We start from the raw sequence: 25195 nt of genomic DNA, 5'->3' as shown, positions 1-25195 counted from the left end.
TATAAATAAGTGTCTGCTTCTATTAGTGATTGTATAAGACAGTAAATATGTTTTAGTATCTGTATAAATAAGTCATGTGGTATGTCTAAGAATGACAAAGTTGGTGTGTATAACTGTATACATGATCAAATGTGTATGTGATTCATTCTTTGCATTACTGACTCGGCGTGTGAGTAACTCTATGGATGAGTGGCAGCGTGTGACTGCATGCATAGATGTATGATTGCATAATATAGTCCTTTATTGATGGGTAACTACATGTATAAGTGACTGGATGTATGTGTAGACCTAGGAAATAGTGAGTGCTATGTAGTATATGGCAATCGTCTGTGTATTGTTTCAAAAATAGTAGTCAGCATTTTAGAATGGGTGTCTCAAAGTTTATATTAGAGCATCAGTATGTGCATCAGATTGTCACGTGGATGATGTCATGAGTGATGTCATGGGTGATGTCATTTGAGATGTCATGAGTGATGCCATCAGTGATGTCACTGACCATGTCATGAGTGATGTAATATGTGACATCATCAGTAGTGCATTGCGGGCGCGTGAGTTATAGTTAGCTCAACTAACTATAACAGGCGAATTTCTCTGGTTTTATATGAGTCAAATGTTCAACTAACTATAACGTCCCTGAAACCTATGTTTTTTTTTTAAAACCTTTATTGTACCTTCATATAGTTACACAGCACGCCGCCTACAACCCCGAAGGGCTGGCCGCAAAACAAAAGAGAAAACTCGTAATGCCATTCACGTGGTATTAAGGTCATTGCGTTGAAAAAGTCATTGTAATGAAGGCATGCCACAGGAAGAAATGAAGGACGTTAACACATTTGTCAGTAAGAATTGATGAGGTTTTCCTTTTCTATTTTCTGAAAACAACAAAAGGAATAAAAGAACATTGGGAAATCACAGTGTGATCATTGACAATGTACATTGCAGGATAGGGATAGGAGTAGCCTAAGGACAGGATAAAGTGCCGTGTTATCTAGGAATCGACATGGGGTGTGGAGAAACTACCACTCTTTCATCACCCTCCCGCATGACCCCCCCCTCCCACAATCATCCCCCCTCAATCTAACCCCTCCTCCTCATCTGAATCTAGTGAATCATCCTCCGGCAGAGGATCGCAGATATCGCCCCGGTATGCATTCCATTGGGACCAGACCTTGTTCCACTTGCCCGGGCAGGCCCGACTTAGGTACACCGCCCTTTCAGTCACCATTGTTCTATCCATGTTCATGCACCACTGTGATGTCGTCGGAAGGTCTGCCACCCCCCAGCGCTGCGCAATGTCTTGCTTCGCCACCATCATCCCCAGTGTCACCCAGAGGCGGCCCTGCCGTGACAGGTCCGTCAGTTCCCAAACGTTGAGGAGACACCGCCGTGGCTCCGGAAGGACCGAGACCTCTAGTACCTGGGATATAGTACGCAAAACTTGGCGCCAGTAGTTTTGTATGCGTGGGCAGTCCCAGAACGTGTGAAAGAAGGTACCCTCATCCCCGCAACCACGCAAGCAAAAAGGGTGTGGAGTTCTGTGGATGCGGTGTAGCAGTGTCCTTGTGTAGTATACCCTGTGAAGGACTTTTAGTTGTACCAGCCTCATCCTGGCCGATATGCCCGCCTCTTTGGGGGAAGCTAAAGCCTCATTCCACTCGTATTCATCCAGAGCGCCCACCTCCTGCTCCCATCGGTCCTTGAGGGGTGTCAGAGGATCTAGTGAATTATTTAGGAGCTTACGGTATGTCAGGGAAGTTGCTCTTTCTACCATGAAGTCGGTCAGGAGGCGGTCCTCCAGTGGGGAGGACTCAGGGAGAGCCGATCCAACTGGGATGGCAGTGAGCAGGGCATGGCGGATCTGCACGTATCGATATGACTCGTGCGGTCCGAGGTCATATATTTCTCTCAGGCGGGCGAACGAGATAATACCTCCCTGTTCCCACATGTCTCCCACTGTGGAGATGCTGATGGAGTCCCAGCGGGCGAACCCCTTACTGGTCCTTAAATTACCCAAAGCACGCGTGTCCCAGAGCGGAGTGAGCTTAGTAATTTTACCTTTCCATCCCAGCGCAGCAGTCGCCGCGTGCCAAGTGTCTACAGTGAGTTTAGTGGGGCCTACGAGCCGTCTCGATTTCCTACGATCGTAAAGCGGGGCAAGTATGTTATCGGTGCCCAACTGTGCCCTGTCTGCTTGAAATGCCGGGTCCGACTGCGGGGCATGTAGCCATTGGTTGATGGGCCTGAGTTGCGCTGCCCAGTAGTAGAGGTGCAAATTGGGAAGCGCAATGCCTCCCTCATACCAGCCTCTGCAGAGTTTAGCTTGGGCTATGCGCGCAGGGCGATTGCTCCACAGCAGCCCGGAAACCACCGCTGCGACCCTCCTGAAGTAACCCGCCGCCACCGGGAATGGTGTATTATCCAAGATGTACAGAAGACGGGGCAGTGATTTCATCTTGTACAATGCAGCTTTCCCCAGCATTGTTAAAGGCAACCCTGCCCAGAAGCCTGCGTCCTGTTTGAGACGTTCCAGTGGTGGCATGAGGTTCAGTCTCTTGTGTTCAGCGGGGTCCTTTGTGATATGGATACCTAAGTATTTAAAGGAGGAGCCGGCCAGTCGCAGAGGGCAGTCTGGCCCAAGTGTCGGGGTGCTCCCTGCCAATACATATAACTCCGACTTGCTCCAGTTTATGGTGTAGCCTGAGACCTCACCATGTTCATCGCACAGACGCAGAAGGGCCGGGACTCCACGCTCGGGATCTGACAGATAGACCAGCATGTCGTCCGCATACAGGGACAAGCGGTCCTCCCACCCCTCCCTCCACCGAATTCCCTTGAGTAAGGGGGTATGTCTGATGCGAATAGCCAGAGGCTCCAGGGTAAGCGCAAAGAGCAGGGGCGATAGAGGGAAGCCCTGCCGGGTGCCACGGCCAAGCGGGAATGTGCGTGAGATATGGCCATTCGCCACCACATGTGCCACTGGGGCCGTATAAAGGAGCTTCACCCATGATATGAAGTTCGGGCCGAAGCCCATGTGGGATAGGACTTCAAAGAGGTAGGTCCATTCCACCAGGTCAAAAGCCATCTTTGCGTCCAGGGCCAGTATAACTGCACTATCGCTAAGTTCGTCCGCTCTTGCCAACACCCCGTATACCCTTCTGAGATTAAGTGCAGTATTTCTATGAGGCATGAACCCCGATTGATCTGGGTGAATTAGGTCAGACAGATGGGGTAGTAGGCGGTTGGCCAGGAGCTTCGCAAGGATTTTGCTTTCTGCATTCAGCAGAGAGATGGGGCGGTAGGATGCACATTCTTCCGGTGGTTTGCCGGGCTTCGGTATAGCCACTATCGTGGCCGTCCGCTGATCCAGTGGGAGCTGGCCCTTTTCTCGGCATTCCACATACATCTTAAGTAGGTGGGGACAAAGGTCTTCAGTGCGTGCCTGGAACCATTCGACCGGAATGCCGTTCGGTCCAAGTGCCTTACCAGGTCTGAGCGCCCCTATGGCCAGCCGAAGCTCATCGTCAGTCAACGCCGCCTCCAGGTCGGCCACGGCCTCCGGTCGCAGCGATGGAATATCTATGTTGCTCAGTGCACACTGGGCCGCAATCACAGTTACCTCCTTATCGGGAGTGTACACCTTCTCGAAGTGGGACGCCAGCGCCTCCACTAATCGGTCGGGGTCAGTTAGCATTACGCCATGTTCGTCCCTCACCTGCTGGATCCCCCTGGAGCTGCCCCCTCTCTTATCTAGCCAGGCCAACATCTTCCCAGCCTTGTCTCCCACATCGTACACTCGATTCTGTGTCTCAGTGATGTGCCCCTGTACCGTGAGGCGCGCATGGTCTGTGTATAATTGCTGGTGAAGTGCAAGGTTGTGTGCCGTGTCCTCCGTGGGGTCAGCTTCGTGGGTGGCCGTGGTTTCGCGCAGTTGGAGCCCAAGGGCAGAGTGTTCAGCTGTTCGTTCCTTCCTATGAGCCGCTATTGAGCCTATAGCCTGTCCCCGCAATACTGTTTTATATGCCTCCCAGAGAATCTCAGCAGAAACCGCGGTAGGTTCATTTTCAATGAAGTACCGCTTCGTGGCCCTCCGAAGGGCCCTCCTGATGCTCGGGACTTTAAGGTAAGAGGCCTGAATGGGGTATATGCGGCGACGGGACTGCGTCCGGGAGGTAATGGTGAGGGTCAAGGGCGAGTGGTCGGAGATGCCTCGGGGGTGTATGCCTACCTCATCCACGCGCTGCAACCCGTCCCCCAACGCTAGGAAGTAATCAATGCGGGACAGGCTGTTGTGGACTTGGAGTGAAACGTGTATTGTTTGATCAGGGGGTGGACGTGGCGCCAAACATCTATCAGCCCCAGTGCCTCCAAGAACCGCCGAAACCGGGAGGGTCCCCCCGGCGAGGCAGCCACCGGAAACCTGTCGAGCTGCGGGTCTGCAGCTGCGTTAAAGTCTCCACCCAGGAGCATGTCACCGTCCGGGAGGGACAGCAGGAAGTCGCCCAGGGCTGGAAGCAGCACCGAGTGTAAGGAAGGCGGGATATAAACTGAGACCACCGTTAACGGGCGACCGTCCCACTGACCCACCACCGCTGCGAAGCACCCCTGATTGTCGGATTTAGTGCTAAGTGTTATGAAATGGGAGGATTTTTTAATCAGTATACCTGTGCCCCGTGAGCCAGTGGAAAATTCGGAGTGTATGAGCATTTTATACCCCCTCCTGTCCAGGAGCCCGTGCGCGACCAGCTCAGAGCGGAGGCACGCCCACCCGCCCTCCGGTGTTTAAAACACCTCGCCGGACCCGCTGGCGCGGGTCCCGCAGCGCCAGCATTGTAATGTTTTATATCTTCCCCAAAAAATATGTATATATTTTTTTGTGAGGGGAGAAAACTGTACTCCCATACCGGTACCGTACCAAGCTCCATCACCACACAAATCCTCTTTTTCTGCCTGTCATGCAAATTGCAACGCAAGAAATGGATCATACCTCTTTGTAAAAACTTGGGAGCACATTCGTATAAAGAGGCAGAGCGATTACTTAGATCTTCAACCATCAGGTTGATAACATTTGGTGTGAGCAGGTATCTTCTTGGTGTCTGTTTAACTAGAAAGAGACTAGGAATGACAATATAGGATTTAAAGTGTTTTTATCGCTGGCATTTTTTTAAATTATTTATAATTGTATCAAATCGTTTTAATATTGGTCTTGTAAGATGGCTTGATCGTAGGTATTCTATTAGCAAATGAGTAAATGAACCAGTTTAAAATTACAAACAAATTGGAATGATGGTCCGGGACCTACTCTTATTGCACTTTTGTATATTATGAATGTTTGCTAAATGTAACAAATTTTTAATCATGTTTATGTTTGTATGTATTATACTGTGTGCTGGCTTTATGACAAAGTGTCGAATAAAAGCTTTTACAACAACAACAAATCCTTTCCGCCATATTGCTAAACTCGTAAATGATGCCCATTTCCTATCCGATGAGTTCGTGACACTGTGTCCCGAATAACATCATATACGCATGAAGTCACCCCAGGTACTACTTTGGTATCCCACGGGTATGCAGTACCAAGCCATGCATTACGTCATGTACGTATGGGGTCGTACCTGCTGCGAGTTGTGTATTCGATGAGTACACGCTACCAGGCCCTGTGTAACGTCACAGACATATAGTATCGCGCCGGGTACGCCAGTCCCTTTTTCTTTTTTTGTCTCAAAAGAATATCTAAAGAACTTTAAACAGTATATGAGACCGCTCAAAAATCTAAATTATTGTAAACATTTATATATTTCTAACTGTAATAAACTTATATTATGATAAACATATTTTGTCAAAATCGCGATGGGTGTGGCCTCCTTGCGCGCTCGGTGCGCGATTACCATGTGACCTTAAAAAAAAGCATTTGATTGGTTCATAACATTTCCCATTGTAACATTTGTACGACCCCACCCATTTTACTCATTCTCTCCACAGTGTTTGATGAGAGACACCTCTTCTGCTTAAAAAGCTTTTTTGAGAAGTGTTTTCCTGTATACACATATCTTATACTACACACAACATGCAACAATCATCTTGATCAATATTCATGCTCTGTACATTAGCCTTCCATGTGTGATTGCCATGCATCTAAAACGTTCCATCAAAAAACAAATATGTGTTACACAATGCCCCTGGTGTGTGTGTGTGTGTGCACATTATTGTGCTGCCTTTCGGCCTGGGTATTGGTGGCTCTAAGGAGTATCATCAGCCACGGGCAGACTGCACATCCTAGATCACATGCCATCTCATTAATGATAGTTTCCGCCCTCCCGGCACATGCTACACTAATCTAAATTGCACACTGCTGGACTGTACTGTAGGCCTGAGCCAGCGGGCAGCGCTGCCCTACGGACACCTCTTCAGCGCGGTGCTGAAGGAGGGTTGGGGTGCATCACCCTGAGTGTGCACGTGCAAACAAACGATATTGCTGTGCGTAATGATGTGATCTCTGACCTCATTCAGTGTCATCTCTGTCTCATTTTAAAGACCTGCTGGACCGTACTGTAGGCCTGAACCAGCGGGCAGAGCTGCCCTACAGACACCTATTGAGCGTGGTGCTGTGGGACAGGTGGGATGCATCAGCCAGATTGCACATGTGAGAATAAGTTATACTGCCATGTGTTATGATGTGATCTTTGACCTCATTCAGTCACATCTCTGTCTCATTTTAAAGACCTGCTGCACCATAAGGTAGGCCTGAGTCTACGGGCAGCGCTGCCCTATAGACACCTGTTGAGGGTGGATCTGCGGGAGGGGTGGGGTGCATCACCCTGAGTGCGCACGTGCGAAAAAGCGATGTTGCCGTGGGTAATGATGTAATCTCTGACCTCATTCAGTCACATTGGTCTAATTTTAAGGACCTCCTGGACCGTACTGTAGACCTGAGCCAGCGGGAAGCGCTGCCCTACAGACACGTGGCGTCGGCTTTTAGGACACTGTAGTGAGCTTCTTACTAAGTGTACATGCATACAGGCTCCCGCTTCTAGCATGCGCTCTGTTCCTTTCTATGTGAACGTTGGGATAACATATTATTATTTAACCTTGTGTATTCACTCTAACTGCTCTTTGAACCAAGATTACGACTAACAGTAGATCGTACTTTAAAAACTAATGATGCACTCAACTCCTATTTTCTATCAAGCTTGAAATAAACCTTCATTTACCTCCAGACGTTTCCACCATTAAATTATTTCTCCCTTTTCAGACATTCCCTTGATTGCCACAAAAAGGGTGGTGTGGGAGCTGACCCCACAATGATGCCCTGGCAGTCTGACACCTTCTATCGTGGAATCAAGACACCGTCCCTGACTGGAGACCTGGTCCAACATACAAACGTACCCCGGACTAGGAGCTTCCACCAACACGTCGTAGAACACACCAGTGTTGGCAGGTGAGCAGTGAAGCCTCAGTGTGCAAGACCTACAATTGAGCACAGTGCAAGGGAAGGGGTAGGGATGCAGCACCCTGGGTGCACAGGTGCATGCAAGCGAATTTCCCGTAGCTAATAATGTAGGACTATATTATCAAAGAACGGCGAGAACATTATCACCACTTTAGTCACAGGAAACAGCTGTTAAAGCAACGATACGGGGTTGATAATATGCCCTTGTGAATTCCCATAGAAGCCCAGGTTCACACCAGAACCTGGGCTTCTAAGGGAATTCACAAGAGCATATTATCAACCCCTTACCGCCGCTTTAGCTGGAGTTTCATGCCGCTAAAGTGGCGATAATGTTATCGCCCTTCCTTCATAATATGGCCTTAATCTCTGGCCTCATGTATTTAATTTTAAGGACTTGCTGAACCACACTCTTTCTCGCAGACCCCAGCTTACTAGACAAACAGGTGACGGGGGGTAAACACTAAGGGCTGGTCTTTTGATGACCAAAGTCTTTCCACCAAGACGAAACACGTCTTGGCAGCGGTTATTAAATTCTTTATTGGTGAAAATTGGATTCAATTGAAAATGAAAATAAATGAAGATCAATGAAGACTCTTAGAACCCTTGGATTTGATATTTGTTTCTTGATATTGAAGAACTCTTAGCTCAGGATATATTGTCTGTTTTCTAACTAAGGGCTGGGTGCAATAGGCCAACACTCTATCTCCTCCTCCCTCTCTTCTTTTGACTCTCCCTCCCCTTCTCCCTTCCACCCACTCCCCCTTCCTTCCATTCTCACTATGGTCCTTTCATTCGGACTACCTTTCTTTACCTTTTCCACATAGCACACGTACTTATGTTTTATTTTTGTCTTGCAGGTTTCCTACGCTGCTTCCACTGGAGTCCAACCCACGTTTTTTTTATCATACTGTTCTATTAAAGTTACATTTCTATTTATTTATGTTTTAATAAAGGTTACTGCCTAGGACCACCGAGGCTTCAGGGACTGCCGAGGCCCACCCTGCATATTTAAATAAAGACCCCGAGTGTGGCGGCCCCTGGACTTCAGTTGGCCTCGAACCCCCTGAACAATTAGCAAACAATACCCTGGAAGGTGGCGCTCCCCTAGGCTACAAAAATTATCTGTGCCCTTCCGTGCCTAATTTACATGTGTCATTAAGATCCCCAGTCCTAAAGACACCCCGCAATATAATAATTGAATTGGCCACGGAACATTACCCACCCACCAGGGGCCTCATTTAAAAGAACGGGTGAGACCCCGATAGTTTTTTTTTGTTCTTTTCTCTCCATTTTTACCATCCGCATCCCCTCTAATACAGCGATACAAGGTTTTCCTCCTCTCGCTTCAAGTAGCCGAACAAGTATTTGCTATCACAGGGTGGAAGGCATGCACAACCCTCTAATAGCAAACACAAATGTCCAGCAAATGCACACCCCGGGACATTGTATGAGCTGCGCCTCAGAGGTCGCCGTCCCTAGGACCATGATGCATTTGTTAGTCTAAACGCATACTGACACTACTTACACGCGTGTAGTACAGCGACCAGAGTGTAGTGAAGAAGCAGAGGAAGTGCAAAATCTAAAAATATAAATCCTACCAGAAGTCGGATGACATAGTTCAATGAGCCGACGACCCTGGCATGATTAGAAACAGCTACACAAACAAAACGCGTCTTCAGCACAACGCAAGCAATTTTTAAATATTGGTGAGTAGTGCCTTCTTTTTGCCTTCTCCTGCGCGTCGCCAAATTTATGTAGTGAAAAGGCAGACAGCAGTGGCTCCAAAAAGTAGATTTATTACAAGAAAACAAGACATCTGAAACAACCACCAACAGGAGCAGACAGCAAAGCAAACATCTAATCCAGCACCGTGTACAAACTCCGCAAGGTTCCCCTCATGACAGCCCTACATTCTAACGTTACATACTGAGGGCCATATTATCGAAGAACAGCGTTAAAATTATCGCTGCTTTAGCAGCAGGAAACTGCCGCTAAAACGGCGATAATGGGCTTGATAATATGCTGTAGAGAATTCCAATAGAAGCCCATGTTCTGGTGTTAACATGGGCTTCTATTGGAATTCTCTACGACATAATATCAAGCCCTTATCGCCGTTTTGATAATAGGCCCCTTAGATTCTAGTAGAATTAAATACTAACAATATACTATGACTTACAATGGAATACTACACAGAGCACATAACTTTACAGCAATGAGCTCACGGTTTCATCCACAAGTCTTGAGACCGGTAGAGGTAAGACTTTCGCTTTCCACTCCCTATATTGTATAAACGTAAACTAACACTACTTCCACAGGTATACTACAGCGCCCAGACCACATCACTTTACAGCAATGAGTTCACAATTTAGGCTCACGGTTTAATCCCAGACTCTTCCCACCAGTAGGGATGAGTAGTTCGCTTCCCAATCCCTATATACTATAAATGCATACTAACACTACTTACACACTTATACTACAGCGGCTAGTATCCTACAATGCCCAGAGCCCATCATTTTACAGCAATTAGCTTGGTTTCATCCCCAAGTCTTCACACCGGTAGGCGTAACTAGTTCGCTTCCCACTTCCGGTATAGTATAAACGCATGGTAGCGGTCAGTAGTTCGCTTCCCCCTCCCTCTATGGTATAAACACCTACTAACACTGCTTGCACACATATGTTACAAACACCAGACCACATCACTTTACAGCAATGACCTCACGGATTAGACTCTCGGTTTCATACCCGAGTGTAGCACCATATCATATCACCACCATGCCACTCTGAGCAACATCGCAATTTCAGACCGTTAACAGTGAGAACTACCTACTGGCGACTGCCAGTAGGTAATCAAGAGCAAATTGCAATAGTTCCTTGATTCTTTTAGCTTTCAAAAATTCTCTCTAATACTGTCTTTCTACTTTTCCATATAAATAGCTTTTTAATATTCAAATACACATCGAAGTCAGAAATGCAACGTATTCTATCAACAGACTTTCTAAAACATTTACAACACATGAAGGTTAAAAGTTCATCAATTTTTTTTAAACCTAATGATATTTTCTTGCAACATTTTCTCGAACATTTAACGGCACGTGCAGGTTAAAAGTTCACAATTGTTTTAAGTTCGAACAGTGCCTTCCAAATGCAAGTAGCAGGTGTGGTTGAGTTGAGCAAATTTTATCCTATAATATGTACTCCACTTGCAAACTGCTTTTTCTTAACCAATCACAAAGATACTTTTCCACAAAACGAATGTGCACCCTACTTTTAAAAAACAATACTTTTCATCTCCCAATCAGGTACCGTTTTGTATGCGAAAAGAAACTAGTTCCCCATCTTTAAACATATCTCTTATTTTACGAAGGAACTGCATGACCTACAGACATCTTTCCATACCTTCCAGCCATATCTTCAAAATGCTAGTGTAGATCCTAGGACCTCGAGATTGTGCACTGTGGTGGAAACGACCTAGGCACATTGACTGGGATAGGTTTGGAAATGCTTATGAGGGACACCTTTGGACGACTAATGTTACTTTTGCCTTAAACTGTCTTTGTATATTCCAATGTATGCTAAAGACAGAAGTGGAAATGGTCCAAACTAATTTGTCCTCAGATTGAAAAATCTCGGATAAAAGTCAACAAAGCTGTCTCTGCATACCTCAGAGACCACAAAATGGGGTCCATGTACAACAACAACAACATACGTTTTGACATGGCGGATATCTACAGAAGTGATGGAGTACACTTCACAGATCAGGGAAACCACGTTTTCCTGAATAACTTGAAGCTGTGCATCCGCACTTATATGTAGTTCCAACTAATGAACTCAAGGGCTCTTTTTAGAGCCACCCTATAACCTACAACTTAGGCCCACTATTTTAGGGCCATATAACACCAACTCCTGCACCCACAGCAAAATGTATTCTTCACACAGCTGTGGCACAGCGGTCAGACCATCTCACTTTGCAGCACAGACCTCTCGCTTTGATCCCCAGCTCTACTCACCCATAGGGGTGATTAGTTTGTGCTTTACAAATACCATATTGATTTACCTTTACACTTTCTATACAACACCACCTAAGCACCATACACAAGCTACAATGTTCCAAACAAAAGTTCATCCAAGTAGCTATAACTACATATTGACAATACTTGCACAGATGTGGCGCAGTGGCCAGAGCACATGACTTCACAGTATATGACACACAGTTTGGGCTCACGCTTTAATCCCCGACTCGGAAAGCAGCTCAGCTTAGCAGCATGAGACTCTAGACCATACCTCACATATATTCCGTACCCCAGGACTTTCATACCAGTACGGGTCAGTAGTTCGTCCTAGTAGTTATAAACACATCCGGACACTACTTCCACAACTGTAGTGCAGTGGCCACGGCACATGACTTCACAGCATAAGACACACAATTTGGGCTCACGCTTTAATCCCAGAGTCCCGCACCAGCTCACCTTACTCGCATTGGACTCTATACAATACCTCACTTAATTTCCTTAGCCCACCACTTACACACCGGTAGGGGTAAATACTTCGCTTCGCACCCCCTCTATAGCACACCCTAAACACCCCACAGAGGTAACAGTGCTCCTACCCTCCTATTTCCCACTTTTTTTGCCCTTCTTTCCCCCTTTTTTCACCTTACTCGCTTCAACTGAATCACAAAATGGCATCCAACACTTCCTAGTTGCAACCGCTTGCACCGCTCGCAGCCAATCATCAACAAGCTTGTGCTCGTAACGTCTAAGCCAATCAGATGGCAGAATTCCCAGATATTGATATCTGTAAATTTAGATATTTCTCAAAAACTACTGAACTAATTTACACCAAATAAACGAAAGCATGCTTTCTAGACCAAGACCCTTCTCCCTGCCACATTTGAGGTAATTCCGTTCACCCGTTCGACCGGTAGGCTTGTCTAAAGTTTCCTATGGAAATTAACATGGAGAAAACACGTTTTGGGACCTCCTTTTCTTTTCGGCCCCCCTTTGATGAATCACCCCCAAACTTTCAACATAGAAGCTGATCTCAACAAAAAATGTGTTTTGAAAATGTCAAGAAGATTCGTGAATCGCCGCCAAAGTTATTAGGAATAGAATGTTGCCATTTTCCTGAGGAAACTAGGTCCTAACTATAACTACATAATGGCGACCGACAGTAGGTTACATATAACAGGGACTCGAGCTGAATATATATATATATATATATATATATATATATATATATATATATATATATATATATATATATATATATATACATTTATCACAACTATCGCTGTCACACTCCAAGGAAAACAGCAACCATGGACTCAGGCTGGCTTCTCAAGCAGTGGTTTTATTTAGCAAAATTTGGGCAACTCAACGCATTTCGGGACCTTGTCCCTTGATCAAGGGACGAGGTCCCGAAACGCATCGAGTTGCCTACATTTTGAGAAGCCAGCCTGAGTCCGTGGTTGCTGTTTTCCTTGGAGTCTGACAGCGATAGTTGCGGTGTTACGAGGCTTGCCCCGTCACCACGGATGGCCGTCGCAAATGGCGAGGTCATGGCAATTTCAGTGTTTGCAAAATCCAAAGGAAAGATCTATTGGTGTCCCATAAAGATGAGAAAAAAGAACGGGACTTTGAGAGTGATCACCACATTCTCTGATAATGCAGGTGAACTAAAAAGAATATTACGTAAGAATTGGAATATCTTACTTACTGACCCGATAATTAGGGAAGAGTTGCCAACTAATCCCCTAGTTACAATCAGGAAGGCCAAAGGCTTAAAGGACCTTCTAGTTAAAAGCCACCATGTAGCACATGTAGTACAACCCAAACTACCACCTCTAAATGGCTTTTATCCCTGTGGACGGTGTAAAGCCTGCAAGCACAGCAAACGGACGTTAACTTACAAAGTACCAGGATTAATTGCACCGAGACACATACAGAAATTCCTTACATGCTCTACCCCCTATGCTATCTATTGTTTGAGCTGTCCCTGCGGGCTTAGATATATTGGCAGCACCACTCATCCTGTTAAAATGCGTATTTTGGAGCACATGCGTGCCATTAACAATAATGATGAGACTTACCCCGTAGCCAGACATTTTGACAGAGAACATAAAAGCAATAGGGATCTGTTGACGTATTTCTGTCTAGACAGCGTACCTGTTAACATAAGGGAGGAGATCGACTACAGAAGTTGAGGCGATTGGAATCGCGCTATATTATAGATCTTCAGAGCAAAACACCGAAGGGACTTAATATGCACGAGGAATTGGCAGTGCATTTGGGTTAATATGTGTATTCAATGCTTTTTGATATGTTTATTATACCTGATTAATTAGTGTGGTCGGCTGACCACTATGGAAATTTACTGTATTTATGAGCTACGATATCCAGATGTTTAGCCAGTAGCACATGGCCGGATGGTCATGTAATTTGTTATGAATTTTGAATTGATTGTTTCTAAGTTATGAATTATAATGCAAATATAAGTAATTGAACATTACCACTGCATAGCCCATTCAGGGCAAGATGTATATATAGGCAATTTGGACACATCTGTGGGTAATGTCCATCCAGGGCAAGATCTAAGTTAATCATTTTGGTTCACTTATAGATGGATGAACTTTAAAAACATGTAATGTTTTTTAACTTCCACAATATATATCTTGTGGTATTTACACGTTACAAGATGGCGGTACCTTTAGTGGTTGTGCTTGTGTCCCTTGTCGATTACCATGAAAAGTTTACATGCAGTGGCTATAAAATAATAATGGACGCCTCGCATCTTTGTATGACAAATTGAAGAAGGTCGATGTCGAAACGCGTCTTTGCTATGCTGTGAGGTTTACTAATAAAATCTTGTTGTAAACCACCCCCATGAGTGCTGCGATCCTTTAACAGGGATAGAACCTGTGGATGCTGTGAGCTGAATATATATATATATACACACACCCACATACACACACACACACACACACACATATATATATATATATATATATATATATATATATATATAAATATATATTGTCACTTAGAATTGTTATAATTGGAATACAACATTACAAATGTACTTAGAACAGGTATAGAAACCCTTTTTAGTTTTATTGCTTATTTTTGTTGAACATTGTTGGTGCGTCCTATCAACCAGGTGTACTTGGAAGAGTTACAAAAACACTTTATAGTTTGAATGCACATCACAGGAAATGATGGCTCATCGATAAACCAAAAGTCATGCATTTATATTACATATACATACAAACATATACATATATTTAAAATATTTGCAAATGAAAATGTACAGATACGAAGGGCATGAAAAGGATCCATATGTCCTCATCCACCTTGTCAAGTTATGACATAGTTTAGTGGGCCAACTTAGAATTCAATGACATGGCATCGGTACAAAAAATTATTTTCGGAGATATTCTTCCATGTAATAATAATTAATGCCAAAAATGGAAAGATATTTAAGATTGGATTTGTTAGATATGTTATTGCTCCAATGCTCATTTAACTATAAACCAAAATTCAACCCACTGAAACTTTATCTTTCAATCCTGATCTCTGATACGAAACAGATTGTCTGAGGGTGCATATGTTCAGGTAGGCATGTCATGGATTCGATAGGCAGCCAAAATAGCACAAAACATGTACAGTCTACAAAGTTATATATATGACATATACAGATATTACATACTACCTTCTGTAAGTTTGTCAGCCACAAGGGTTTCGTTCTTTGCTTCCTTGTCTGGTTTAGTTACAACCATAGATGACAGAGGTGTAACAAAACTATACTTGAGTGAAAGGTCCAAGGCTTTCTTCTTTAAAGAATCTTTTTCTTCCCCTTGAGCTGAAATGCTAATAGAGAGTGCTACTGTTAATGTCGAATAAATAATTTTGACTGCTAATGATTTTTATGATGGATTCTAGACATAACTGCTGCATTAATATCATTGCACCTAAAACTATTTTAATTAGACATTTAGAAGTGTATGTTATTGATGTGATTTAGTTGTCCCTCATGGTTACGAAGACACCATTCAGTGCCTTTGTGCATGTCTTCTCTCCACACAGTCTTCGCAAAGCACAGGACACTGTGATGTAATTGGTTATTTTCGGTAGAGTGCATGGGCCCTATTTATGAAGGCCTTGCGCCGCCGGTGCGTCACTTTTAACATGGGAAAAAGTGACGCACCGGTGGCACAAGGCCTTCATAAATAGGGCCCCATGTATTTTGAATGAACCTGTCTAGTTCTAATACTATGGCAACAACTCAAGACCTCTTCAGCTGTAGAGCTGTTGCACAATACTGTCTGTGTATAGCCCATTGTTTAGAAATATTGCACATGAGTTGAACTTCCTATGATGACGCGACACCAAAGCTGCTCAATGTTTTTCTTAAAAGTGGGTTAGTGTTGTGTGCAATATTGTGACTCTTCTATGTTATGTTAAGGATTTGTACAGCGCACGGCTGCCCTTGTGAAGGGGCGTCCCAACGCTACCCAGGTACACGTTGCAGAAGACAAGCTGGAGGAAAGAGGTTAAGTCTGGAATAACGAGGTCTTTATGGCTTTTCGAAAGGCCAGATGATTCTGAACACCTCTAATGGATACAGGAAGAGAGTACCAGGACTTCTGATTTGTCCAATATGTGTTATAACTGGTCATACCAGGCTGAATTTCCAGTCTTTGCTTACTACCTGTTCATAAAATGTGTATAAAACCCCCTGGTTTTGGAGATGCGGCACAGACTTTTCTTTCCCACCAGACTGATTTCTTAGCGGCTTTTCCTCTAGAGATACTGCTGATTTCTGTTATGATTTTGCAGTTCATTTCAGACTTAGACATATTCTGATTTCTGATATCTACTCTGCATCTATGTCTTCATGGTGTTTGACTTTTAATCTGTACTTCTTGATTTTTGTAATACAACCCTGTCCCTTTTTCCTGATCTACAGCTCAGTTATTAAGGGGTTCCAGTTACTTATGTATATTCTGCTAAATTGATGTTGGGGCTGATGTTGAGGTGGGTGGTGTTCTTTATAACAAGATAAAGTGTGCAGGAGTAGAACCTCCAGAGGTACATTTTGGGGTGATCTAAATGTTGGGGTGCATTACAAATTGAGGTTCGAGGGTCTGCTCCTACACACCACAACTTATAATATTTGAAAGTTACATTGACATAAATATGTGTAGCATTCTAATATTATCGCATGATCTCAAATGTAGTCATGATGAACATATGGGCATGTCAAACAAAAACAGTCAAATGTGCTACATAACACGCCATCCAAATCCTTCAGCACCAAATACCGAATTCTCTGGTATCATCAGGCATCAAATACCATCAAACCAGGCTAAAATGTGATTGTCATTAGATATTATCTGTGGTTCACATGTCATTATGTGACTCATCATGGCTTTAGCTTTCTTTTCAGATTCTACAGTTTCTATGGTCAAACACAAACTTGCAAATACCTGGAATTGGGAGGTTGCGCTTTGTTGTCTCGTTTTGCATTGCAGACTTCACTATCACTACCTTTGATATCCCTTTTCTTCTTTTCACCACCCAAAGACTCACAACTTGAAGGCATCAGAAGTGAGCTAATGTAGAGAAGGATAACTTTAACAATGCTCTTTAACAATGCTCTCTGGGTCACAACTTTACAACCTGTTTAGTTTAGCAATGAGCCATCTAGAATTGATGCAGCTAAGAATAACTCATAGGAAATGTTTTCAATAGTTCAGAGTTTTCTGGCTCCTAAAGCACAATCAAGTATGATACAGTCCTCTGCCTCTTGGTGTGAAGATCTCTCCATTTATTTTTATGGAGAAAATTCACACCATTGAGGCGTCCTTTACTTTGTGAAAAAAGGACGCAGGCGCCCTCCCGGCTGATAGGACCTCATCGGCCCCTCCCTCTCACTCATTGACTGCTTTCACCCCCCCATTGATTAACCTAGCTCCCTTAAAATATTAAAGGGTCTGAGATCAGGATCCCCTAAAGACCTTTGTGCTGCCAGACTTTTGGCTGATGTGGCAGATACAGTTAATCCTGAAGTCAATAGACTTATCGCCATGCCCCTCTCTGAAGCTCTTGTCCTGGCCACTCAGAAGCAGGCCAAGATCCTTCCTCTTTTAAGAAAAAACATCACTTGCCCGGCAAATTACCGGAGGATCTCTCTTTTGCCCAGTGTGGCTAAGGTATGTGAGAAAGCAGTCACCAGGCAGCTGGCTGACTTCATAGAAGGGTCAGGTCTCTTCCATCCCGCTCAGTGGGGCTTTAGGGCCTCATTCAGTACAGAATCAGCTCTGGTGAAAATCTCTGAGGCCATCAGAGACTGTTTGGATGCTGGCAGGAGGGCTGCCCTGGTGTTGCTGGACCTCTCGGTGGCTTTTGATACGGTTCCCCGCGCATTGCTGCTCACCCGATTGGTGGAGATCGGTGTTTCAGGAAGTGGCTGGGCCTGGATTGAATCCTTTTTGAAGGATAGGATGCAGCAGGTCTGGCTCCCACCGTTTTCCTCCTCACCTAAGAAAGTGGCGACACGGGTCCCACAGGGCTGAGCCCTCTTCTTTTTAATATTTGCATTACTCCTTTGGTTCAGTTAGCTGGGGACCTAGGAGCGAAGGTAATCGCTTACGCCAATGATACCCAGCTCTTGTTCACGTGGGGGAAAATAAGTGCTCCATCTCTGCTGTCAAACATTGCCTGACTGCAGTTTTCCAATGGTTGGCTGCAGCAAAATTGAAATGTAACAAGGAAAAATCAAAGATCCTCCTATTTGTAAAGTTTCCCTCTCAGTTTAGGGAAACACACAGGCCTTCCAATTCAGTGCTTCTGGCCTCCTCAGTGAATCCTGTCAAAAACTTGGGGGTCTGGGTTGAGGAGAATCTCTTGTTCTCGACTCAGATCATGAAGCTGTCAGGGACTTACTTTGACTTCCTAAAAACTCTTAGGAAGTTCCTTCCTCTTCTTCCTCAAGCGGCCAAGGAGACAGTTACCAGAGCCCTTATTCATTCTCTGTTAGACTACGCCGATGCTTTATATATTGGCGTCCCGAGTTACTTACTACACAAACTGCAAGTGGTGCAGAACACGGCTGCAAGGCTTCTTTTGAACATCCCTGCCAGATGTAGTGTGAGACAACATCTTCAGCTCTACATCTTCAGGTTCAAGGTCTTAGTTATCACCCAACGCGCCCTATATGCCACAGGGCCAGGCTGTCTTCAGAAATGATTCTCCTTTTATTTCCCGCAAGACAACTGCGCTCCTCCTCCCAATCCCTGGATCAAGTCACACGCTTTCTCTTGCAAACGACGGGTGGCAGCTCTTTGGCTGTGAAGGCCGCTCTAGGTTGAAATGCTATGCCCTTCGCTCTCTGATGAACTCAGGACATCAGTTTTTTCAGAATGAACCTGAAAACTTACCTATTTCCCTAAGGCTATCTCCTCCTCATTCTCTCAAGGTTCGCGCTGGGACACTCTTGTAGTATCTGTGTGCGTTAGAAATGAAAATAACATAACACAAGATAGTGTCATTTTTACTGCCCACAAGCCTCTAAGTGAGGTGGATAAACCAAGATGAGGGTGGGAGACGACACCCCAGTTGTTGGTGGACACCACATTACCATCCTCCTCTAAATGAAGCCTTTGGTCATTTTATGACATCTTAAACCTTTTCCTTCAAATTATTTTGAAAATTGTTATTTAAAATTTGCTATTTTTATGTGTACATTCCATGTGCTAACTTAGGGGCCGATTAGGATGGTGGACGGATTGCCTCCGACAGGCCGGCGGTAGCCACCGCCGGCCCGGCAGAGGCAATCCGTCCGCCATCCTCACAGAAAAGACCCCCCGCCACATTAGGATGGCTGGGGGGTCCGCGGCGGATGGCAAGACCGTCCGCCGCTTTTCCGCCGGTCGTCTTCGCGACCAGCGGAAAAAGTGCATACATATGGTGGCGGTATCTGCGAGACACCGCCAGCCATATTATGATGCAGGCGGTCCTATGCCTTTCCACAGCGGCATTGCAGCCGTGAAAAGGCATACAGTCTTTGCTTTGGGGGCCCGTTACGGGCCCCCAGGGTGAAGGGGGGGTGGTGAACATGGGGGGTACCTATGGTGCCGCCTGCATTTACATGCACAAAGAGGGAGGCACCGCGCAGTGCCTGCCGCTTTGTGCATGTAAATGTAAAACATGCTATTGTAACCTTGAGGCGGGTGCTGCTTCAAGCAGCACCCGCCGCAAGGTTAAAGATCCAGGATGTGACCGCCAGGGTGGCGGTCACATCCTAATTGCACCGAAGGGACTGCCGCTGCCCCTGCAGACGGTCCCTCTACCTCAGGGGTGGCGGACGGATGCAGGTCCGTCCCCCATCCTAATGAGGCCCTTAGTTTGGGCCTATGCATGTTATTTTCTCCAGTGCATTGCTGTTGAAAGAGTCTTCATGCTTGGTTAACCTAGTAAATGTTGAATCAGAGGATACCGTTAGTGGGAAAGATGCAGTGTTTATAAGACCTAGGCCAGCAATGACATATGAGCCTTTCTCTTTTGCCACTGAGCCGGGCCTATTTGTCGAGGACTTAGCGACTAGGTCGCCATATACCCCACTTTTACTGGTAGGTCAGATGCCCTGATGTTCTTACCATCAAACAATTATGTGCACAAAAGGTGATAATTTGTGTGCAAACACTGCAGCAAATCTTTCTACTGCTGTAATAACACATGAAGGTGACCCAGAATACTCTACAACTGAATGGTTCCTGTATTCTGCTATATAGAAGAGCAGAGTACTAACCCAGCCTACAAGTAGGCCAGTAGATTGACTTGTCATCATATGAACTATATATGTCTATAAAATAATTAGGCACTAAATTATCACAACTACATTGTGTATGCACCTACAAAAACCTTAAACATAAATATAACCCTACATTCTATCTCTACAACTAACATTAATCCTAACATCCATTCATCACTAAATCAAGGTTAAAGTAGTGTTGTCTGTGTGGTGGTATATAAGATCAGTGAGCTGAATGTAAAGGTATATGTTTGGGTGAGGTCAGGTTGCAGGATCCACCTGATCCTGGGGAAGGCCTATTGCTTTTTTTACCTCTTTGTCCAAAGCCTGATTTTGTTCTTGCTGTGGAGGTGCCAAGAGTCAAATCAAATCAGGTGTTTGATAAGCGCGACCACGCAACCGTAAGGGTCTCAAGGCGCTGGGGGTGTGGGGGGGTTCACAGGTTCCAGTCCATCAAGAAGGGGGTCTGTCAAAGAGCCAGGTTTTGAGGTTTCTTGCGAAGATGGGGAGCGATGTTATCTGTCTGCGGTGGAGCGGAAGGTCGTTCCAGGCACTGGCTGCGCGGAAGGAGAAGGAGCGGCCTCTCAATCTGGTCTTTCTGGTGCGGTGGACCACGGCATAGGAGAGCTGGGCTCATCGTAGGGTCCTTTGGTGTGCGTGGAATTTGAGTCGACTGTTCAGGTATGCTGGTCTGGTGTTGTGGAGGGCCTTGTGAGCGTGGGTTAGCATCTTGAAGGTGACTCTAGCTTCGATGGGGAGCCATTGGAGTGTGCGCAGGTGCTGGTAGATGTGGCAGTGGCTTGGCAGGTTGAGGACCAGTCTTGCGGTGGCGTTTTGGATGTTCTGTAGCTTGCGGGTAGGTTTTGTTTATTCCGGCATAGAGAGTGTTGCCGTAGTCGAGCCTGCTGGTGACCAGGGCGTGAGTGATGGTCTTTCTGTGTTCAAGGGGGATCCTTTTGAAGGTCTTACGTAGGAGGCGGAGGGTGTGGAAGCAGGAGGAAGAGGCGTAGTTTATCTGGCGGTCCATTTTGAGCTCTGAGTCGAGGATGATTCCTAGGGCGCGTGCGTGGTCCGTGGGGGTGGGCGGGCTTCCGAGGGCGGGAAGCCACCAGGTGTCGTTCCAGGGGTCTATGAGTACTTCTGTTTTGTGTTTAGTTGTAGGCAGCTGTTTTTCATCCATTTAGCGATGGCTTCCATGCCTTCTCGAAGGTTGTGTCTGGCGTAAGAGTGGGCGTAAAATCCGTTTCGCGGGCGAATTTGCGGATTTTCCGCGATTTCGCGATCCGCGAATCTCGCGAAATCGTGGTAAAATCCGCGAAACAGCGCGGACGAATTTTCAGCCAGGCAAGGGTTACAGCAGCAGGTGCAAAAGTTGAACCTAATTTCTTTGTAACCTTTTACAAAAGGGTTACAAACAAATTAACTTCAACCTGGACACCTGCTGCTAATTGCTTCCTGGCGCCTCGTTGCCTACTTGCAACTATTCTCTGACCCTGCTCTGACCCTTGAAGCAGGGTCAGAGAATAGTTACAAGTAGGCAACGAGGCACCTGTCCAAGGAATTAAACCTCATCAGGAAGCCCTTACAGATATAAAAAACAGGAAGAAGGGAGAGGATGGCAAATACACCCATTTTGAGTTGTCAGGAGGGGTTAAACTAAAAGAGACCTTTACAGCACAATTTTCATATGCATTTTGCTAAAAATAAAAAGCTGTATGTTCTGTAGGGGCAACTCAGGAATCTGGCCCTTCAGAGATCCGGCCTCTCTTTCTTTCTCTCGTTCTCTCTCTCCCTCTCTCTTTCCCTCTCTTTCTCTCTCTTTCTATCTATCTATCTATCTATCTATCTATCTATCTATCTATCTATCTATCTATCTATCTATCTATCTCTCTCTCCCTCTCCCATAAACGACTGCATGGGTATCTTCGCTATGCAAGTGGCTCGCGAAGACGCAAAAAGCCCCGCAAACACGCAAAAAACCCTGCGAACACGCAAAAAAACCCACGAACACGCAAAAAAACAAAAATCCGCAAATTTGCACAAATTCGCGAATTTTGCGGATCGCAAATTCGCAAATCCGCAAATTCGCGGATCGCAAATTCGCAAAATTCGCCCATGCTTAGTCTGCGGATGTTTGGTTCGTTGGATAGGGAGAGGATGAGTTGGGTGTCATCTGCATATGACACAATGTTCAGTCCGTAGGTTCTGACGATGGGGTGAACGGAGCCACACAAGGTGATGAGCATGTCAACTAGATAGGTGGATGTCCCCGTCATGATGGCTTTGTATATGATGCAACTGTTTTTGTAGATGCAAAAAGAACAATTGATAGACAGAATGCAGAACAATGTCATGCATTCACCCCAGTACAGAGATCTGGGCCTAGATCCATCATCTTTTTGCTCACCATGCCATTCCAGTGGGGACCCAACCATATGTAAATCAGTCTTGACCCTGCGCCCAATGGGAACAGTCCAGCCCGAACTGTCAGGCAAGGTCCTCCCTGGACAGGAAACAAGCATCCTAGGACTGGTGCGGACTTTCAGCCAGAATATCTTGACTCTAGTGGCATGGAGAGCATGGGACCCGCATCTGGCCATACCCGTACCACTCAGGGTGACAAATGCTAAAAGAACAATTGATGGACTGAATGCAGAACAATTTCATGCATTCACCCCAGAACAGAGATCTGGGCCTAAATCCATTGTTTTTTCGCACACCAGGCCATTCAAGTTTGGACTCAGACATATGCAAATCAGTCTTGATCCTGCGTCCAATGGGAACAGTCCAGCCCGAACTGCCACACCAGATCCTCCCTGGACTGGACACAAGCATCCTAGGACAGGTTTCGGGCTTTCAGCCATCATCAGCCACAGTAGCTTGACTCAAGGGGCATGGAGAGCACAGGACTCACGTCTGGGCATACCCATCCCGCTCGGGGTGTCAAATGCAAAAACAACATTTGATGGACAGAATGCAGAACAATGTCATGCAATCACCCCAGTACAGAGATCTGGGCCTAAATCCATCGTTTTTTGCTCACCATGCCATTCCAGGTTGGACCCAGCCATATGTAAATCAGTCTTGACCCTGTGCCAAATAGGAACAGTCCAGCCCGAACTGCCAGGCCAGGTCCTCCCTGGACTGGAAACAAGCATCCTAGGACTGGTTTCGAGCTTTCAGCCCTCATCAGCCAGGATAGCTTGACTCCAGTGGCATGGAGAGCACGGGACCTACGTCTGGGCATACCCGTCCTACTCGGGTGACAAATGCAGAAAGAACAATTGATGGACAGAATGCAGAACAATTTCATGTATTCACCCCAGTACAGAGATCTGGCCTAAATCCATCGTTTTTTTTTGCTCACAATGCCATTCCAGTTTGGTCCCAGCCAACCCAACCTTTTTCTCAGCAAGTGATGGGCAGGTTGGCTGGCCCTAGCTTTGCAGCTTTTTAAATATTTTCCTTAGAGGAATCTTGTCAGGTAATCATGACTTGTAGGTCAGGTTCAGCTCTCGCCCGTTTCCCCCTAATAAATCCACTTTTACATATACATATTTAACTAGTATCAGCATTTTTAGGATTGTTCCATTAAGCTGGAAGAGAGCATAGGCACTACCCGTTCTACAGAAACTGAATGCTGATTCCTGATCCAAAGCAAAATGACATCCATTTCTCTTCTGTCAGCTATTTCACTCATCTTCTAAAAGTTGGTAAACAAACAGATATCCCACTTTTAAGAAGAGCATCAGCTACTCCATAGGACACAATTCTGCTTTTGCTCAGGTTTTAGCACATAAACTGCTTTACTTGAGGATGCCAAATTCATAGAGGCCAATTTAAGCCAGGCCTCTGAGGTGGTCATAGTTATTTTGGACCTGCTGCTATAAACACTGTGCTCCTACAACACTGTTAGAGTGCTTGAAAAAGAATGGTATACATGGGTGTAGGAAAATACTCCTTTTTGTGGGGTCATCCCCACTCAGCGCTAGATTTGTTGCTTTCTTAACTGCACACAGGGACACTGCTTTCCAGTGCCAGTGGTTCTGCCCTGTGCCCTAAAACATGTCAAATTGGCTAAACCCTTAATTGGAATCTTTAACTTACCTATTTTACCTATAATCTCTAAAATAAGGGACAAAGTAAACCCAGGGCCTGTAAGTTAAATGTCACTAGTGGGCTACAGTGCCCATTGTGCCACCACTAAAGTGACAGTGCAAAGCATGTGCTGGCTACATGCAGTGGATTGGACAAAAGACATGTTGAAAGAAAGTTCCTGAGATGGTACATTTCAGTTGGGCAAGGCAGCCAGCGATGTCTGAGGGGGCATGGTTATTCGGGAGCAGCTGTGTGAAGTCAGGGTGAAGATTTTTAAGTTTGCACTTGTTTCGAAGTTTAAAAACTGCAGCGGGACATAGCTTCAGGCTGTAGCCAATGCAAGCTCCAGGGGGCCGGATACCCTCTTCTGAGAGGAGCCATCTAACAGGTGTTTGTGGCTGCAGAGAGGAACATAGCAGAAGCTATCACAAAGGCAGGCAGACAAATCAGTGAGCAGGTAGGTCCTGGTCTCCTGTTGCTTCACAGGCCATTTTTGGTGGAAATGTTTCAAAGTACCAAGTTTCAGGTTTTGGCTTGGGGGGAGGGGGTGTGAGGACTCACTCAAGGCAGAGGCCAGGTGCAGGGCTCAAGGTCTCTAAAGCTTCTTATGTCTCTGTAGCTCATACAGGACACCAGCCAACTTGGAGTCACTCTGGCAATACTGGGATCAAGCAGCAAGACAGGCCTCAAGAAAAGGGGTTTCGGTTCACACAGATGCGACAAAGAATTAATGTATACTGTATGCTAAGAAGTAAATACCTTCAAGTATTAAGCTGTAACGATGGAACAAGCGTATTATATTTCATAATGTTTGTAAAAATCAATAAAATATTTATTAAA

At 45.5% G+C, this 25195-nt stretch overlaps 1 protein-coding gene across 1 annotated transcript in view; it reads right to left on the bottom strand.

Annotated features, from left to right (window-relative positions):
- Window positions 1-25195, bottom strand: part of LOC147692931 (inter-alpha-trypsin inhibitor heavy chain H3-like) — a 316366-nt gene that overhangs the window by 88937 nt on the left and 202234 nt on the right. Inside the window, exon 14 of the mRNA XM_086939189.1 lies at window positions 15155-15312. Coding sequence (XP_086795315.1) covers window positions 15155-15312 — 158 coding nt within the window. The remainder of the gene's footprint in view (window positions 1-15154; window positions 15313-25195) is intronic.

The sequence above is a fragment of the Lissotriton vulgaris genome, chromosome 9 (genome assembly GCF_964263255.1).
Source record: "Lissotriton vulgaris chromosome 9, aLisVul1.2, whole genome shotgun sequence".
Taxonomy (NCBI): Eukaryota; Metazoa; Chordata; class Amphibia; order Caudata; family Salamandridae; genus Lissotriton; species Lissotriton vulgaris.
This window is presented reverse-complemented; position numbering and strand designations above follow the sequence as displayed.